The 20,640-nt window shown below is 40.0% G+C and overlaps 1 protein-coding gene across 19 annotated transcripts in view; it reads left to right on the top strand.

Moving 5' to 3' along the window:
- LIMCH1 (LIM and calponin homology domains 1) overlaps positions 1-20,640 on the top strand; it is a 384,992-nt gene that overhangs the window by 355,125 nt on the left and 9,227 nt on the right. For 10 of the 19 annotated variants that reach the window (XM_069105135.1, XM_069105131.1, XM_069105137.1 and 7 more), the window contains 9 exons: positions 2,351-2,391; positions 5,395-5,478; positions 9,086-9,178; positions 11,057-11,161; positions 12,305-12,423; positions 14,940-15,067; positions 16,208-16,331; positions 17,919-17,996; positions 18,821-18,929. In XM_069105135.1, coding sequence (XP_068961236.1) covers positions 2,351-2,391; positions 5,395-5,478; positions 9,086-9,178; positions 11,057-11,161; positions 12,305-12,423; positions 14,940-15,067; positions 16,208-16,331; positions 17,919-17,996; positions 18,821-18,929 — 881 coding nt within the window. The remainder of the gene's footprint in view (positions 1-2,350; positions 2,392-5,394; positions 5,479-9,085; positions 9,179-11,056; positions 11,162-12,304; positions 12,424-14,939; positions 15,068-16,207; positions 16,332-17,918; positions 17,997-18,820; positions 18,930-20,640) is intronic. The other 9 variants (XM_069105134.1, XM_069105147.1, XM_069105146.1 and 6 more) reach the window with 4 other exon arrangements.

Below are 20,640 nucleotides of genomic sequence, written 5' to 3' on the forward strand. Positions count from 1 at the left end.
GGTCAGTGAAACTGTGATTTCATCTGTATGGGGACTATCTCCCCCAATGCAGATCTCTACGTTTTTCTCCAAATCTAAAATTGTGATTCTGATTTTAGCATATACTAACCTGTCTACAAAAGATGGCAATTCTGGTCTTTTTCTAAAACATACTCCCAAAATGTCTGATTTGAGGGCGGGGCGCAGAACAGGGGTCATGGTTTTTAAACCCTGAAATCATTAGAAGAAGGCATCGAAAGTTTGGCAATATGAAGTTTCTTTCACCAACTGTTTCACAAAACAAAAATGGTATCTCAGTGGGAGGGATATTTCAATAAAATGTACTCATATCTTAGTAACTATTTATTTGTAATGAAAACTATGAATATCATATGAGGAAATAAGCACATTCAATCCTCACAACAACCCTTGGAAGTGGGTGCTATTATTATGCCCATTTTACAGATGAGGAAACTGAGACAAACAGAAGTTAAGTGACTTGTCAGGGATCACACATCTAGTAAGTGTCTGCAGCCTGATTTGAATTCAAGACTTCCTGATTCCACTGCAGAGCTGTCAAAACTGTGGGTCTCCAAAGCTCTTAAGATTAAAATGTAAAAAAAAAATTTTTTTTTAATTTTTAAAAAAGATTAAAATGTAATTGGGAAATGTTTAATAAAATAAATTAAAATTCAGTACTGCATGGATAATGTTAATTTATGAAGTTTCTTTCCTGGGAGTTCCCTTCTCCAATAAAATCACAGATCTAGATGTAAAAATCCTTACTATATTTATAAATATTATGTAAGAGGCAGAGTATGATGTAGTAATTAGCATGCTGGGTTTGCAGTCAGAAGACAAAATCACAGAATTTGAGCTTTGTAACCAACCCTCTAAGGCCAGCCAATCAATCTATAGTCAAAAGGAATCCTCACAAAAGCTTTCCCAACCAGTTGTCATGCAGCCTCTGCTGGGAGATCTATAAGGAGGAACCCATTCCCACTAACGGCAGCACTGTGGGACAGTTCTAATTGTTAGAAATTTGTTTCTGACTGCAGGTTGAAACCGGCCTCTTGGCAATTTCCTGGTCCAAAAGGAACAAATGTAATTCTTCCTCCACCAAACAGCCTTTCAGTCACTTGCAAACAGCTATCTATCATATACTCTTGGGTTCAAATCCCACTCCTAACACGTATTATCTGGGCAACTCTGGGTAAGCCATTTCACATCTTGGTACAGACACCCCTCAGATCAGGTTGAACAATTTTGCCAGTCTGCTTTGGTAGAGGGAGTTCACCGCACACACAGATCTGTACCAATCAAAGGGGGGCATTGGCATTCAAATTGTACGCACATTCTAGTGAAAAAATTTTTTTTTTCATATTCTCAACCTCAGTCCATGTGTCACCTATGACCTGGACCCCACACATACACACCCTTCCCTCCTCCCCCTCTCTCAAGGTTCATTTTTGTTTTCCTTCTATTTCCACATTTTGTAATCTGTTCTGTTCTAACATCTGATCTAGAGTCGCCTGGCACAGCCACTGTTCCGCTTAGGGTACGGAACTCTTGGCGACGCTCACAGTTTTTCTCCCAGTCAGGTAAATGACATATTGGCTAGTTGCACATTTCTCCTGTCGCACTGAGTAGGCATGAATCCCTGCTGGGTTGGGAGAGGCGTGAATCAAAGTCGGCTGGTATTTGTTTCTCCTTCTGCTTTCCTAGAAAAGTGCTTGTTTCTGGCACACAGTTAGCAAAGAGCTATTTCTTCAACGTAGAATCCATGACATTTCTAGACCTTAAAAAAAACCCCAAACCATTGATCATTTTGCCAGACCAGTTTCATTTTGGTTTCTGAGACCCTCAAAGAACATCACGTCATTTACTTATGTGTATTTGGGGGGGTTTGTTTTTCCTCTTCTGTTTTTTTTAAACAGGGAGATCAGAAGCATTTACTATCCAGTGGCAATGGTTCTGTTGGTAACTGTGGCACAAGGTCTTTTCTTCTGCCTTTTCTCTGCTTAGCATTTTCCCCTGTAGGACAGGGAGGAGAGAAGACATAAGCCAGACTACAATGTACATCACCGAAATTTCCTATCTTTTCAAAGTAAGGAATAGTTGCTGCCTATAGTTTAGAAACTGGTGCTAATTTATGCAGTAATATATACATATGTTACACATCAGTCTTACCTTCTCTTGGTGTTGGGTCCACCCTGTTTCTTTGGTCTACTTCATCATGATTTTCCAATGCTCTTGGCTCATAAAAAAGCAGTCGTTGGTTTTTAAACCAGCATGGGAATCGCAAGTGTAGTCACCAGAAGGAAAAAGGAAATTGGAAGCAATTTATTTTGTTTTTTTTGTTTTTGTGCAGTGGAGTCTAATAGCAGTGAGAAGTCACCTGCAAATACACCTGTAAGTAACTGATTTTATTTTTTTTAATGTGCTATTTATACTGGTTTAGTAGGATACTTGATTTATTTAAAGGGACCTCATTTGCATGTTACCAATCAAGAAAGGAAATTGGAGCAATAAATGAATGAAAATAACTCAATTTTCAGGAAATTATTCATGTTTCCAGGAGACTTAATATGGCAGGCTCTTCATCACTATACAGATATTGTCATTGTACCTTGAAAAGGTAACTGGTGTACTTCAGTTAGTATTGATAAAATATAAAGTGAGCTATTAAATATGAAACGGAACCAGTATGTAAAAAAAATCTAAAAGTATGTGAACTTATTCAATCATTCATTCAAAATAATTTTTTAAAATAAGAAAAATGCATCTGTATTGATGGTAGAGGGGATCACGGAAGCTTCACCATGAAAAGGTAGCTTGAGGGGTGGCTAGGTGGCACAGTGACTAGAGCACTGGCCCTGGAGTCAGGAGGACCTGAATTCAAATCCAGCCTCAGAAACTTGATCACACTTACTAGCCATGTGACCTTGGGCAAGTCACTTAACCCTGATTGCCCTGCCTTCCCGCTCCAAAAGAAAAAAAAAAGAAAAGGTAACTTGATATTCTTGAAAATGTGCCAAATTTGGCATCAAAGAAACTGGATTCTTTCCTCCCCCCCACTTCCTAGCTCTGTGACATTGGACAAGTCACTTAATTTCCCTATGCCTTCTCCTCTTCCTCCTCCTCTTCTTCCTCTTCCTCTCTTTCTCTCTCTCTCTCTCTCTCTCTCTCTCTCTCTCTCTCTCTCTCTCTCTCTCCCTCTCTGTCTCTTTTTCTCTCTTTCCTTCTTTCTCTTTTACCCTCCTTTCCTCCCTCTCTCATCTCATCACCATAGATTTGCAGGGGTGGGGAACCTGCAGCCTTGAAGCCACATGTAGCCCTCTAGGTCCTCAAGAACAGCCATTTGACTGAATCCAAACTTCACGGAACCAATGCCTTTAATAAAAGGATTTGTTCTGTAAAACTTGGACTCATTCAAAAGGTTGTACCCAAGGACCTAGAAGGCCACATGTGGCCTCAAGGCTGCAGGTTCCCTACCCCTGGATCTTACAATACTTCCCCAAAGTTTACCTTTCTACCCACTAACTCAATAAGTTCTCTTTCCTCCATGAGACTTTTCAGCTGTGACTATTGTCCAAATCCTTCTCACAGTTTAGAGATTTGTAAGAACAATGCTGTTAAAACTTAGCCACAGCCAAGATGCCATGGACCCGATGCCATTATACTCGTTCCTATGGCTCTGAGCACCTTGATACCATGACTCCACAGTCTAGTTAGTGTAGAGATGTATTCATGTGATTCAATCCCAAACTGACTACAATAATCTGATAGGCATCTGAGAAGTTGGTTCACTCAGTTATGTTTTTGGCAGCAGGAAGGCTCGATCCGATCTCGGCGCTCTAGTTCTAACAGACTGGAATGCTTAGAAGAGTCTCAGAGCTTGTTTGTGCTTCTTCTGTACAGGCAAATTGCTTCATGGTCTTCATTCTGATTTTTACTGAATTCAGAATCCACCAGATAGATCACCCTTGTTGCTAGCTGGGTAGAGAAGGGACTGAAATGATGTATCTTTCTGAGTTTGGAAAAGAAGTGTAACTCAAAGAGAATCTAAAGAACTATTTCAGTAAAGCACCCATGAGCTTGCCTGTCTAATGCCCTGTTGGTAAAAAAAAAAAAATGGGGCCACCTGCTTTCTCACCTGCCTAGGAAGAAAATAAACATTTTTTTTTAAAGCAAATGGGGTTAAGTAACTTGCTCAAGGTTACATGGCCAGTTATTTCTGGGTGTGGTGCTGAGTATCTGAGCCTGGATTCGATTCCCAGGTCATCCCGACACTGGGGCCGGTTCTCTTACTCGCTGAGCCACCTGGCCGCCCCGAAAATAAACATTTAATTGTAAAATAATGAACTTAGAATCTTTAGATGTGCTACTAACTATAAAGGACTTTCTAAAAGATGAGCTTTGTTTCCTCTGAAGTCCTACAGCACTATCTTTGTACCACTCATGGCATCTATTACCTGCTAGTTTTTACCATAGTGATCTGTAAAAATGTTTATTTTTCTTACTAGACTGTAACCTCCTAGAGGGCAGGAACCATAACTTATTCATTTTTGTATTAATCACAGTGCCTAGCACAGTGCTTTGCGTATGGCAGCTTCATAAATACGTGTCAGACAAGTGAACAAAGACCAGTCCTGGTGATGTTACGATTCTTTTTCATTGCTTCCTCTTTGAGGAAGCTTTAATTGTCCTTCCAGAAGGACCAATCTTTTTTTGCATCTCTTATTCTGCACTTTATTGTGGGCTCATTCTTGTTCACTGTGATTCTCTCTCTCTCTTTCTGTCTCTGCCTGTCTCTCCTTTTCTTTCCCTCCCCCCCCCCCAATCCCAAGAACTTGACATGATCGATCTGTGCCAAAGTTCCCACACAAATTCCACATAGGTTAGCCCAACTCACTCCATGATTAGCTAACAGAAATGTAATTTCCCTGCTGAGTTTAGCAGAATTTTAGTTATAGTCCATGTTTTGCTAAGTGCTGTGTCTCTTTGTGTTACTGCATACATAAACACCAGATAAGATTGGTCTGATATATGTGAACTGACCTGGGATCTTTGTTCTGAATGCATGTACATCCTGTGCCCAGAAATTAACAGATTTTAAACGTCATTCCTATGGGGGAATGAAGCAAAGGCTATGTCGTGCCAGGAGCTAATTACTGCATGCATTCATTAACTCATAAAGGGCTCATTGAATCCAGCCAGCATCTTGGAAGAAAACCAAAGTGGGGCAAAATACAAAAGCTTTTTAACCAACCAGGAAAGGCCTTTAGAAATGTTAAAAACTTAAGCTTCAGCATTTTCACTTGGGCGTTAGACTATAGCTTAATTGTGTTCATTTGGCCCTGTCTGCTCTCGAGATACATTGCTGGATTCTGATCATGGTTTTATTTTTCTAAGCGTCTCAACTTGTGGGCATGGGATCCAGCGGAGGAGCGCCGCCGGCAGGAGAAATGGCAACTTGAACAGGAACGTTTGCTTCAGGTATGACTGGGTTTGACGTAATCGGCGGTTTTCCCTTTGTTTTTAATTCGACTTTTCATTTTTGTTTCTGTTGCCTTTGGTAGTTTTTGTCTGGGCCTGAAAAATCATAGGATCATAGATTTAAAGCTGGGATGGCCCTTGGAGGTCATCTTAGCTCACCTCCCTCATTTTACAGGTAAGGAAACTGAGTCCCAGAGAGATTCAGTGACTCCCTCAAAGTCACAAAGCTATTAAGTGGCTAAGTTCTTCCTGACTTACATATCCAGTTATCTATACATTACATACCACAATGCCTCTCAGAGCAAAAGATTATAGCCTTTTTTATAAGTTTATAGTCTTATCAGTTGACTAGTCTGACATTTTATCTGTGAACATTCAGATATCATTATATGTCATTTTATATTTAGAGAAAACAGCTATCAGCATGAAGCAGGGAAATCCACATATTAACATTTTATGGTCAAAACAGGTTATCCTGTTAATGGTTGATAGAATCTCTTCCCCCTTGGTTACTAATCAAATTCCAACCTAGACAGTGATAGAAATCAGTTTCAAAACAGCTGTGTGATAACTTTGGTGAAATGAGGCAATGGGCTTTGTCCAGGTTCTGGTAAAGAAATATTCTGTTTACAAAAACTCCACTGTCTGACTGTGATCCACATCTCTTCTAATTAAAAAAAAAAAAGATGATATTTAATAAGGAAGCTCTGGAAATTCCATCCCTTTCAACCCTTGACTTAGTCTCTTCCCCCACCACCACCGTAGGAAATGAACATTGAATTTCAGAAGCATTCATTACATTGTTATTTAGAAAATAATACTTTAGGTAGTTTTAATTTACATTTTCAAAGCATTTTTACTTTTAGAAAATTAATTCCAAAACTATTGCAAACAGTCAGCCGAATTAAACAAGGCTTTAGTTTTGATTTAAAGGTTTTGAAAAGCCTGACAAGTTTGGAGTATTTTCAGTTGGGGCAAGCAGGGGGAAAATAGAACATTTTTTATGACTTAAAAAAGCAAATGTATTTGTAGGAAAGATGCCCAGTTTTTCTTTAAAATCTGATTCACTTGGTTCTAGTCATATGCTTTTCTGCTCATAAAATTGACGAGATGGAAAGTATATGTGCCTGACTTCAGGAATCCCCACATTTCATTTATTGGCCTTCAGCCCAGTTAAATGGTAAACATCTACACCAAAAATGCCATAGAGTATGGAAAAGGACTTCTCATGTTCCCCTCATCATAGTGTTCTTTCAGTTATACTAAGAAAGATGGCTCTTGTTGCAGATCCTGGTCACACTTTGCCCCTCAGCTAATAGCTGCCTTTACATCCCTCCCTGCCTAGTTTCCTCGTGGGTGTTGGGACAGGGGTACCTCACAGAGTAAGAGAAATCTACCTATCTCACTGGCACACACAATAAAGCTGTTCAGTCTTCTTGTTGATCATTGGTCCTCTTGGCTAAGGAAGCGACTGATTTGTGTTGAATTGTATCCTAAAGGATGGATAAAAGCTCCCAAACCCATAGCTCTGCTTGTTATACTTCCCCTCATGTTTGAAGTTCTAGAGTCAGAGTCTTGTAAGCAGAATCTTTATTGAAATTCTTCTGGGTCTTCACTAGAAAGTCAGGATTTCAGAACTGGAGTTTAGTCAGCCAGCATGGTTCTAGATTGCCTCACATTGGCCAACACTGCTTCTTCCAGAGTATTAAGAGGTACAGGAGTAAGGCAAGTCTTCAAAAGAATCTAATTATGTACTTTTCCTGCTGGGATGGTGGTGTGCTAGCTTATGGTGGGAGGCAAAAACGGTGGATGTTCAGTATTCCAAAGGATGCTCAAGAACAGCAGACAGGAATGACTTGCTTTGAAGTGTAGTTTGATGACAATTAGTCACAAAATTTGGTGCTTCTATGTTTCAGCATTTCTGCAGCTAGGTGGTGCAGAATAGAGTGCTGGGCTTGAAATCAGGAAGTCCAGAGTTCAAATCCTACCTCAGACACTTAACTAGTTATGCAGGAAACTGACTCTGGGCAAGTCCCTTAACATTTGTCTACCTCAGTTTCCTCAACTGTAAAGTGGGATGATAATAGCACCTTCTTCTAAGGATTGTTTTGAGGAACAAATGAGATAATATTTGTAAAATCCCAAGCAAAGTGGCTACTACATAGTAAGCATTTAATAAATGTTGGTTTCCTTCCTTCCCTCATTCTGCCTAACCATTGAAGGGTTAGTGGAGGCACCAGTTTTAAATTTTAGCTACAGTTTAGTTTTGGTTTTCTGTATCAATTTATTAATTTCTTCCTGGTCAAGACTCCTGGTTAAATATTTAAATTAATTTTAAAGACTTCCTCATACAGAACATTTTTGTTCCCCTACATGTGGTGACTGATGCAGCATTTCTGAAAACAAGAAGGGTAGTTTTGTTTTTTGGTTTTTTTGCTTTTTGGAAGGGGGAAGGTAGGACAATTAGGGTTAAGTGACTTGCCCAAGGTCACACGGCTAGTTTTTGTGTTAAGTGTCTAAGGCTAGATTTGAACTTAGGTCCTCCTGACTCCAGGGTGGGTGCCACCTGGCTGCCCCAAGAAGGGCAGTTCTAATCCTGACAACATTTTAATGGACCAATAAAAAACTTACCTTAATTCAGAAGTTATTAAAATCAAAAGATTCCATTTTAGTGGAAGACTGTAAGGACTGTAAGCAAAAACCAATCCAGATATTTGGCTAATTACCATCATCCACTTTCTGTAAAACCATGACACTTTTAAAAAAAAATATTAAACTACCCTGGCAGCAGCTTATTTCTGTTTTAGATCAGTGCCCAAACTTGTATTTGAATATAGAACTCACACATAACTGCTACTGAAGTTTTATGTGAAACAGTTGTTTGAGGTAGGTAGTTTAAAGCAGATATTTTTACTGCATTTTTCTTTTGAGGGGGGAAGGCAAGCCAATTGGGGTTAAGTGACTTGCCCAGGCTAATTAAGTGTCAAGTGTCTGAGGCTAGATTTGAACTCAGATCCTCCATACAATAGGGCCGGTCCTCTATTCACTGTGCCACCTAACTGCCCCTTACTCCATTTTACAAACGAGGAAACTGAGGCGAAGAGACAAGTAAAGGCATACCCTCAGGATCACGCAGCCAGTAAGGGTTAGAGCCAAGATTTGAGCATTGTTCCTCCCCACTCCAAGTCTAACATTCTTTCCACTGTACTCAGGTGACTTTGAACAACCCAGTTAAAGTAAACTATAGGTTTAACTTACTTTTTAATGCATGGTCTCTTAAAGGTAAGTTTAGCTTGTTAATTTTTTTAGAATTTTCCACATTCATAAGTTAGGATTCCATAGATGAGTATATCTACAGAAAAGTCCTAGAAGATGTAACTGAATATCTGAGTATTTTTCTTATCTGCGTGAATAGTTTTAAATGACCACAAAAATCTCATCCTGCTTCATCACGTCACCTGGTCAACTTACAACATTACAGCAAGAAGTAACTTTTGCAACATACTGTGCACAGAATGTGGGGGGGTTGTTTGTTTGCTTCTTAATGACTCCCAGTGATTTATGAGGTGCTCAGTTCAGTCCAGTTTACTGAAATTTCCCATAACAGGAGAGATACCAGAAGGAACAGGACAAACTGAAAGAAGAATGGGAGAAAGCACAGAAGGAAGTGGAAGAGGAAGAGCGTAGATATTATGAGGAGGTAAGAAAAATTACTGGGAAGTAGATTGTGAAATGAGCTCACTGTCCCAACTTGGCAAAATCTCAGTCTTCTGACTTGGTAAGTGGGTACCTGTCCGTTATCAGGAAAGACTTCTTATTGGCTTCCCTTTCAAAGAGTATAGAGGAGCCTTCTGGTAATAAACTCTCCTCTGGACAATAAATCCCATTAAGTTGGCTCCGAGAATACACTTTAAAAATAAGGACAGTTTTGAGCCATGATGGGAGATTTAAAGCTTTCTGTCTCCTAGTTTATGTGTGAGAGCCTATCCCATGTGTGAGAACATACCTCTCTGATTAGGGATTGGTTTGGTTTGTACAGGTGAAGTGAAGAAATAATTTTTATAGTATTATGGTAAGCATGTTGGGTAGCAGTAAAATAATCTAGGTGGGATTGTTTTTATGTCAAAATTATTTAGATTTGTGTGTCCTGCTCTCTTCACTTTGTGACTTAGAAGACTCTAAGCACACACTGCCTAACATCATTAAATATGAGATCATAGGATCCTAGATTCAAAGTAAGAGTGTCCTTGGAGATCGCTAGTTCAATCTTCTTTTACAAAAGCCTTATCCATGATCATGTAGCTGGGATTCAGCTTCATCTGTTTTTAGCTGTATGCCACATTGGCATTGGGTCAGGGAAAACACAGGGTTCAGCGAAACAATATTAAGGCAGTTAGTGCCAAAGTCAGTAAGCATTTATTAAACATTTACTATGTACCAGGTCCTGAGCTAAGTGCTAGGAATGCAAAGAAATGCAAAAAGAGTCCTTACCTTCAAGGAGCTCAGTCTGAAGAAGGTTAGGAAATGAAGATGGAATGGAAATGTTATTGAGGACTACATATTCTTAGGCTGGGAATGTCAAGAAGGTGAGGTAATGGCGCCATGGGGAACGAAGCAAGGCAGAGCCATCCAAGTGGAGAATACTGGGTAAGGTGGGCACCAGGCCAGTGCTAAGTGGAACTGAACCAGTAAGGGTGGGGAGATAAATGAGAAAAGTCAAGATAAAGGGCAAGAGGGGATGATGATGGTATTCTAATTGCATTTTTATACTGCTTTATTTTTCTATATACATTATGTCATTTTGCCCTCAAAACAACTTTATAAAATAGTATAATCATCCCCATTTTATAGAAGGGAAAACTGATGTTGAGAAAGGTTAAGTGATTTGTGCAGGGTCACACAGATCATAAGTGTGTGAAACAAGATTTGACTCTTAAGTAAAAGAATCTGTATATATCAAGACTACCCAGGTGCTAGTGAAAGCCAGTTTGAAAGCAAGCATCAAACAAGAGAACTGGCCCAATTGTGGCATCAGTGGCAGCTAAGACTTTTTTTTATGATTGAGCTAAAGTATAACAACTTAGCTTTATAAAGCTAAAGTGGAGACATGGTGGCACTCAATTCGTGATATTATTGTAAAATCATTTGACTTGGACTGCTAACGTAGGGTATATAGGGTATAATCAGGGTGCTTTTCATGTAATTTTAAAATATCAGCTCATATTAGATACAAAGGCCATATTTTCTGCCCAGCATCTTCAATTCTCTTATCATTTATATCATTCTGAATTGTCCCTTGTAATAGCAACTTTTATGTTTAATCTGCTACCTAAGAGCATTTATTTAATTAAGAGCATTAAATTAGGCTTAGTAACTAGGGGTCCTTTGTACTAATTCATCTGCATTTGGGGATGAAAAAATAACCCCTGCCTTATATTGTTTGCATTGTTTTGAAAAACCATATGGAAAAAAATAAATCTTCCCACTTATTTCCAATGTTCACTAGTGAAAAGTGCCCTCTTGACATGTACATTCTGAATTACCTTTCTCCTTGGCTAACCTTGTTCCTTTTCCTTAGGAGCGCAAGATCATTGAAGACACTGTGGTTCCCTTCACAATTTCTTCAAGTTCAGCTGATCAGATTTCTACCTCCTCTTCTGTCACAGAAGGAAATGGGCCAGTGGTGAGATTATTGATGGGAAAGTTAAGGGTTTCTAGGACTCTTTTCATCTGTCCCACAGAGTGACTGAAACGCCTGCGTGGGGGCAATTTCCACTGCGGTGTCCCAGCCATTGCCAGAAGCAGTAATATAATCAGGCTTACATTTGTATATTGCCTTGAACACTTACAAAGGTACTTCCTTCCACCAGCCCTGTGAGCTAGGGGTGCAAGTAGTCATCTACTCACTTTTCAGAGGAGAAAAAGTGAAGCTCAGAGAGATTTGGGCCCATACCTACACAGCATTCAAGATACCTTAGAAATCCAGCATTGTCCTCATTTTACAACACAAGGGCAATATCTGGAATTCAAACCCAAGTCTTCTGGTTTCAAATTCAGTGACCTTCCTACTTCATCACACAGCCTATCTCTATAGAATTAATTTCTATGTAGAGGGAAGTAAGGGTTTTCTCTCACTCAGATTAAGTGAAACCCCTTACAGGAGTCTAGTAAGACCATGCAGTAATGAGGAAGTCTCCATGTTACTGTCATGGTTCCAGAGTACTTGGGATTTTGATGGGAGCAGAGAGTATGATAACTACCTGTGGATTCTAAGAAAACCAGTTCCAGCCCCATTCTTGAAATCCTTAATCTAACCAATATTTGGATGTATCCTAAGAGGCTGAAGGAAAAGCTATCATTTGCTCCTATTGCCTAATCCCAAAATGCATCCCCCTGAGGAATGATAGGGAAGCACCAAATTGCTGAATGATCCATAGTCTGAAGCCTCTGAAACATGCGATAGTTTTGGTGCTGAGGTGACCAATCATGAACCTGTCTCCCTTTGCCCTCCCCCTCTCCCCTGCCTTTTTGGGGGGGTGTGAGGGGCAGGATGAGGTGTTTTTTTTTTTTTTGTTATCTGGCAAGATCATTTGATGTAAGCTTTTGAGAGAGGCCAGAATTAACCATTGATGCCACTGGTACAGAATGCAGTTACAATTCATTGAGACTTAGAGACATACAGTCATTTTGAGGATTTTTGAATTGTGGGAAACATGAATGAATAATGATTTTATTTTTAACTCCTGGGTTGGGATGACAAGAGCTGCCCATTGTGTTTTTAAGGCTCCCCATTTCAGGTTGCCCTTAGTCTCCTTTTATTTCCTAGAATAAGATGGAATTGGAAGCTTCTAAAGAGGAAGAAAAAAGGCAAAAACCACTCTGGGAAGAAGAAAATGACTTGCTGCTGAAGAATAAGAAGAGTGATGCTTTAGAGGAAACAGAAAGGTATGAACCTCTATCCAGACCAACGCTTGAAGAGCAGGAGGCCTTGGTCCTGCCTACCGACCTTTGAGAAAAAAATTGCCTCATTGTTAGGTGATTGGGTCATATAGTCAGCCTTGAAAATATTCCAACATGTTATAATGATTATTAAGTGGAAGTTGTTACTGTATTAAGAAAGAATTCTTTTTAAACAGGCATTAACAAAGGACTGTGTTGCTTTACCCTTTCCTTGTAGTTCCATTGAATGAGTCATCTGATTTCTCTGTTTCTTAGTGACCATTGGCCAGTAGTGCCAAGGGAAGAGGGGTGGCCTGGTGTCCCTGGGAAACCCCTTGTGTCCCACTGCCCTTTCCCTAGACTGCTAATCATAGCATTAAAGCAGTAGCCTTTACTTCCTCAGGAGCCTAGCACCAGCCCCCAAGACCATGTCCTCAAGAAGAGATTGATATCAGGGTTACATCTTTCCATTCCAACTCCTGGTCTAAATGAGGACCAGGTGAGCAGATCCTTGCCCTTAGGGCTTCTAGTCTGTTCCATAAGGATTCTAGGCAGCCTGGCTCAATCTAGATTTGCTTATTAAGGAACCCCCCAGAAGCAGAGCCAAGTCTTTGGAGGGTTCCCAGAGCCAACATACCACCTGGAATTTCAGAGCCAACTTAGGCCTAAAACAGTTGTAGGTGTGGGTTAGAATGGATTCCTTAAGACTACCACCCCATTCAAGCTAACCCCTCATCCTACCCTGAGAAGACCTTTGTAGAACCACCAGAGATCTGTGAATACTCCTCACCCAAATGGATTCATTCACATAAACATTTTGGCCATGACCTTTCCCTCTGGTCTCTGGTGACAATAGCAGGTCAGCAGTGATGCCTACAATGAGAAATGTCATGTCTGTCAATGCTGAATTTTTCTAGCTTCATCCTTATTGTATTGGCTCTCAATTTATATAGGACTCTGTAGCTTTCAGAGTGCTTTAACTGACATTCATCCATTTGATCCTGTGAAATAGACTGTTTTTTTTTCATATTATTAACCATCCCTTTCTCCTCATTTCTCTCTCATGCCTTAGTTTTTGTATGATACTGCTTTCTCTTGGTCTTCTTTCTTACCACCCTCTCTCTTAACTGCCTTTGCTAGGTAAACATTGATCTACATCTGTCCTAGGCCTCCTTCTCTTTTTCCTCTAGATCAGGAGTGGGGAACCTTCAGGACCAAGGCCACATGTAACTTTCTAGGTCCTCAATTATAGCCCTTTGACTGAATTCAAGCTTCACAGAACAAATCCGCTTAATAAAAGAATCTGTTCTGAAAAGCTGGGGCTCATTCAAAAGGCCTCATCTCAGGACCTAGAGGGTCACAAGTGGCCTTGAGTCCACAGTTTTCCTCATCCTACTCTGAGAGGTTGATCCTCTCAATTATAGCCACAAGGGCTGAGTTGGCAGCAGGGCCCTGGTCTGGAGGCTGCTAATGTTCCCCAGGGCTCTTGGCTTCAGTCTCCTGGGCTGACCCATGAGGGTCTATGGGGAGATAGTGGTCCAGATTGGACCCCCTTTGTCACACGTGCTGCCTCCTGTCTCTCCCCTCAGATGGCCACAGATCTTGATGTCAGAAGAACCACATTGCAGGTTATTGAAGGGCCATAGAAAGATGCCCAGTGAATATAAGCAAGCTATAGCAGACTGCCAGTAATGACTTTCACATGAGAAGTAGCCTAAAGCACCACCTCAGAGCTAGGTTACTGGAAAATGAGGTGTCCCCGTCACATAGCAAGAATGATGGATGAGATCACAAATCCACTGTAATAATGAGTAATAGAGAGTGTGCATTTAAATGCTGTTTCGTTCATTCTGTAAAAAGCTATAGTAAAAGTTGCATGAGTTAGAATCACCAAACACTAGAAACTGGCATTTCTGCTATCTCCCAATAAACTCTGCAACCTAGCAATCATTTCCAGGGGTTGCAAGACTAATCAAAACACCTTGCTGAACAGCTGCGAGTTACGTTCCTGCTGATTTCTTTGGGGAGGAAGGGAGCATGTTAGATCCCTGCCTCTAAAGCCTGTTTGCAAACGATGAAGATTCATTGCTCCTTCCTTCGCTCAGAGATTAACAGGATAAAAGATCAAGGGAAATGAAAAGAGGGAGCCCACTGGAAGCAGCATGAATTAAGTCAGTTAATCCTACATTCCGTAAGTCTTTCAATTAACTCTCATGCCCGTTTTTCAAACTTGCCAGAATACAAAGGTTTTCTTCTGCTTGTGTGCTTTCTCTTCCTCCTTTCTGTTTTTAAAATATCATATGATTGGGGCGGCTAGGTGGCACAGTGAATAGAGCACTGGCCCTGGAGTCAGGAGGACCTGAGTTCAAATCCAGCCTCAGACACTTAACACAAAAAATTATCCATATCACCTTGGGCAAGTCACTTAACCCCAATTGCCCTCCAAAAAGCAAAAACAAAAAATAAATAAACAAGCCAATTCAAACTTATATTAAAAAAATGTCATATGATTTTATCATTAGCAGTGTACCACCGGTGACCCCAACACATCCAGAGACCTCTGTACCAAAAGGAATTCATCAGGACCCTCAGTTGTCAGCAGCCGAGCCTGATACACCAGACCGAAGGCTGAACTTGGAGTTATCTCAGGGTAAGAATAAAAGGAAATAAATCTTTTGCTTACTTCTTAGTTTGTAAGGAGAACCTCTCAAAAACCATTATTCAGGTGATGCTGCACAGCTTCTCAAAACCTCTCAAGAAACAAAAATTAACTCTGTGTTTTATGGTATTCTTTTCTTACCCTTCCTACGCTAAGCATGGTGGTCCTTTCACCATACCGAGAGGCCACGCAGAGTTGTGGATAGTATATGGATTTGCAGTTAGGTGGCAAAGGTTCAAATCCCACAAAGACACCTACAATCTGTGTAATCATACGCAAGCCACCTAACCATTCATAATCTCAATGTCCTCACATAATGACTTCTCTATTACAATGTTCTTATTAGGAATATCCTTTGAGAAGTTCACATATAAAAGTGAGGCGCTCTGGGTACAGTTTGATGCTCAACTTTCCATTTCCATCTCTTTTTACTTTTCTGGGAGTCTTGTTTTTCTTGGGGTCATGGGAAGGGAGGGGGCTGGTGGTAGAGAGGCATGACGTCTCATGGAAAATATTCTTCCTCCTAAAATCCTATATTTAGAGCTAGAACAAACAAATCAAAAGTTATCTGATCTAACTTTCTCATTTTGTCATTGAGGAAACTGATGCTAAGGGAGAGGAAATAATTTACCAGGTATTATGAAGTTTCTAATTGGCAGGGTCTGTACAAACCAAGGCCTGCTGACTAGATTCAGCCATCTTTCTGCTAGACCCTCCCTTCATAATGGTCAGCGTAAGAGTCAGAAAGGCATAGCTGAGAAGAGGCAGTAGAATGAAAAATGTATATAGAATCAAAGCAAAACATGTTGACCAAATAAAAATTTTTGGTAGAATAAATGAATTTATTGTAACAGTATCAACATTGTATGCCTCTCTTTTAGGTTATGATGGGTATTGACATACCTTTAGGCACAGCTTATAGAAATGTGCTGTACAGTCCTTTCTCCAGTGTACCACTTGCTGCCTTTTATGTGGCCCACATCTGAGGGTATATTTTAGAAGATAAATTCCAGGTTGTGTTTGACTTTCCCAAAAGTGGATTGAAATTTTCTTTGAGGGATGATTGAAAAGTTCTTGTTGCTATGCCTGACTTTTACTGGAATTTTTTTTTTATTAACCCCTCATCTTCAGACACATCATGGAATCAGCCATGGTCACCTGCACCATCACATGCATTAGAAGACGTGAAACAGAAAACCCTCCCCGTGGATCAGAGCATCAACCATCAGGTTGCCTCTCCCAGTGAGAGAAGGAAGTGAGTAGATTTCTTTTTTAATTCAGGCACCAGATAGAAAAATGAAATAAAAAAGAAAAACAGACAAGTGGGGTGTTGGTGTCACTTTTTGTGATTTCCACTCATTCCCAGTAAGATAAAGTTCTAATCTGACTAGTTTCCAAAGCCTTAAAGTGAGACATTTCACACTATATTCTTTAAATACACATAGAAACTATAAAAGGAGAAAATTAGATTTTGAAATAAAATAAAAACTAAACAGATGATTAAAATTAAAAACTAAACTAAAAAGAATTGTGAACCTGATATTTTTACCAAAATAAGTAGCAAAAGATTAGCATTCAGAAATTGTTTTAAGAGGATTAAATCACATCTCAGAGACTAAAAGTGAAATATGGGTTCAGGAAATAGGAGTTCATCTAAAACTGCCTCTGGTTATACAGAAAATGGCTCCTGCTCAATCTGGGGCCATCTACCTTTGTCCTGATCGGTATCTTGTCACTGGACCCAGATGGCTCTGGGGGAGAAAGTGAGGCTTTGCACAGCTCTGCGTCCACTTACAAGTCATGGCATCACCTTCTTGATGTCATGGTCCTCTTCAAGAACAAAAGACAAATAAAAAACAACAACTTATCTTTCTATTAAGACTATGGCAAGAGTGTGCCTAACCCTGTGACCCGTTATCAAAACTTATTCATCTCATATTTGAGCAGTGAGACTTGTAGCAGTGTTAATAGTTTTTTTATGACACTTCTTATAACTTAGCTAGTCATATCACCTGTTATTTTTAAAGTTGCTAATGTGTTGATTCTTACTCAATTTATTTGTTAAATACTATGACAGATCGCTTAATTGAATATTCAGATTCATTTTTTTTTTCCTTTGGGGCTTATCTCTAGAGCACATGCCACTTCTTTAAAATGAACTGAAATTAGGAATTACATTATTCATCTTTGTGTCACTAATTTTTTAATATCATGTATTTTAAGCATGTGTCCTTTCAACAAGGTAGAAAGTTATGAATTCTTTTTGTTTTAAAGCAAGGAAATAAGAATTTTAATCAGATCTATCCATGGAGCATTAATTTTACAAAATGAGAAGGGTAGCACATTTAAAATATTGCCTTTAAAATGCTAATTAATGCTATATAACTGTATAGATTTATTCCCTAGTGGGAGGGCCTATTCAGAGTGAGGCTGACCACATACCTACACTTTGCCATTTGTTTTCTGACTCTTTTTAAGGACAGAATTATTGGTGGACATTTTCTGCTGGGGCAGGTTACATTTTGGTATAGAGAACAATAGGAGCATCTTAGAAAATTTAGTTAAAAGACCTCTCAGGCAAAAATAAATACTAGAAAAGGCATCCTGACCTTTCTAGCCCTGTCCTATCAAAGGCACGTTGATTTTATCATCGATGCCAGGCAGAGAATGTACTAAGAAGCCTTTTAAAATTACAAGTGCTATTTCTTCATCCTTTTTTTTATCGTGAGGAGTTGCTAGGGTCTTTGTTGTTTTCATAGTGAAAAGGCTGCTGTCCCATCATTGGCCTTTGGGTGCTTTATTTATCCTTGTTGTAATTCTTCATTTCTTTTCCACATTTCAGGACAAGCCCTCGTGAGAATTTCAGAGCTGGGCAGTTATCCCCATGCTCTCCCACCCCTCCTGGCCAGTCTCCCAACAGGTATGAAAGGCCAGTAGGCCCTTCATGGGCTGCCTTTTTTGTCTTGAATATCCCCTTAGTGATGGTCCTTAGAAGCCGTTATAATTGTACCTGAATTGGTACCTGCCAATGTGGTTTGGGGAGTACATCCACCCCTCTTTGAATATAGGAAACCCATTCTATTTCAACTTCTGATTTGGCACAAAAATAAAGAAAAGGTGAAGCAGTGGAAACTGGCTCTCTTTTTCCACAGGGCTTTAATTACATTTTATAGAACACCATAAACTAGAATTGCAATTACATGGGATGAGAAGGCATGCATATGTACAGCTTCCAATCCCGATCCCTTGGAACCAGTGCTGCTACTGGTAAGATCAGAGAGATTCATTGAGTGTTGAAGCAGAAACTTCAACATAATAGGTCCTTAATAAATGTTTGTCATGTGAATGAATGCCACTCTTACAGAGGCATCATGCCACTCTGAAATTGTGCCAAGGTCGGGTCAGAAAGCTCAACCACCAACAAAGACAGTAAAAGATAACCCATGGACCTAGTTAGCCAAGTGTCTTTTTATCTTCTAATAAATGAACTGTAACACTGAAAGGTGCTTAATAAATGCTTATTGAATTGAACATTTATTGAATTTACTTAATTGAATCTTGAATTTCAGGAAGCTTCCTGTCAGTACTTGTGACCATCTTGATGACTTAACTCAGTCACCTTTAGGGGCAGTGAAAATAACTAGTCATCTGCCCTTTTAAAATTTGCATTTTCATTTCTTGGTAGCGGGATGAGCTAGCCTGGTCTGTGTCATACAGATGGTGTGCAAATGTGTTTTCTTCCAGGTCTATAAGTGGAAAGAAGTTATGCTCTGCTTGTGGACTTCCTCTGGGGAAAGGAGCAGCCATGATCATTGAAACGCTTAGCCTTTATTTTCACATCCAGTGCTTCAGGGTAGGTACTCATTACTTCTCAAGCTAAACAGGATCCCACGACATCCTTTTTGATCATTCTGTGTGTGGAGCAAACGTTGTGCTGGTATTTATAAGGTGGATGTCGTTCCTCATTCTACACTGCTACTGTGTTGTCTGTCCTTCTGTATATAGACTTATCTCTGCCGTCTTGTCATCCCTAGAAGGCACAGCTAGATTTTACTTGATTTTGCAGGTGTTTGCCCCAGACTAAAAAGTATGACATTGGAAGAAATGTATGCTCGAGTAGGGAGCTAAGAATTCCAACCTGAAATACTCCAAGAGGAAAATGCTAATTACAAGTCAATTAGCCTCTGGATTCATTCAGAATCTGAAAATTCTTTCTAATCCCTGAAATTTTGATGAATGAGTATCAGGAGCTGTTAGTATCTTGCCCAGTTCCCTTAGGTGATGGAAGATTTTGGTTTAACCCTAGACAATCGAACATGTCGATTGATTGCTGTGGTCTTAAGTCCCCAAACCATTTTTATATTGAGAAGTATAGGGTACAGAGGTGGGTGTTCTTTTGCTCTCTCCCCAGTCTTCTCTCTGTCTCTGCTCCTACCTCCCAACTAGAGATAAATGGCATCTCCTTTCAAACCACTGCCAAACACGGACCTAAGCAGAGTGTGTATTCACTCACACTTTCTATTTCCAGTCTGTGACTCCCTTAGTTAGGTTCAGTTCAGCAGCCATTTATACCTATTCTGTGCAGAGAATTAGGCTCTGAAGAAGTGACAGAGTTTAGAAAGGGTACATGCCATGCCCTCATGGTACTTTACAGATAGTCATAGGGCATAATTAATGTGTTGGATTAAATGGCCATCTGGCCTGTGGGCTCTATGGAGGACTAAAAGAAAAGAAGACAAAGTTAATAATGCTAACAGATAAATGATAATGTGGGCACTGGACACCATCTGGTTTGGGTGGTTTGTTTATTTGGAGGTGGGGGATGGGGCAAGAGGGTAGACACAATTTTATTGGCATAGAGAGCTTCTGGTGACGATGTCTTCCACCAGTACAGAACAGTAACTGGTTCATAACTTATAGTCTTAGAGGGTTAAATGAGGGGTCAAGTGATTTTTCCCAGTGTCACACAGCCTGCACGTATCAGAGTTTGGGACTCGAACTTGGGTCTTCCTGACTTTCGGGGCTATCATCTATCCACAATAGCACAATGCCTCTCAGTCAACTCTGTATCCACAGTGTTAGGCTGAATATGATTCTTCCCTAAGTTATGTTTTGTTTTGTTTTTTATCACAAAGCAGTTCATAAAAATACAAGCAGGCTAATTTTAATAAGATAACTTATGAAAATTGTTTTTTTTTTAATTTTGGTAACCTCAAAGACTAGATGTTTTTAAATGTAGAAATAGTCTAGGAAGGCTAAGTAGGGATTCCAAAATGCTGGTTCCTTCTTTGTTGAGTCTTGGTGAGGTTATTCTCTCTTGTCCAGTGATGGCAGCTGCCCAGCTCACTCGGTCTACATCCCTCCCCTGTCAAGATGGTCCCTCACCCAGTGACCTTGAGGCAGCAGGAGTCTTATTGGAGCCCCCGTCCTCTCCTACCTACTCACAAACCTCCAGGCTACACTACCCGTGGTTTCTGACCTCCCCGGAAAAAGACTGTACATGAGAGAACCACCCAATTCTCCTCCTCAATCACCACCAGCACCACTAACCCAGTGCTGAGGAA

The sequence above is a fragment of the Petaurus breviceps genome, unplaced genomic scaffold (assembly GCF_028583685.1).
Source record: "Petaurus breviceps papuanus isolate PSGF00001 unplaced genomic scaffold, PetGlider_PUasm1.0 76, whole genome shotgun sequence".
Taxonomy (NCBI): domain Eukaryota; kingdom Metazoa; phylum Chordata; class Mammalia; order Diprotodontia; family Petauridae; genus Petaurus; species Petaurus breviceps.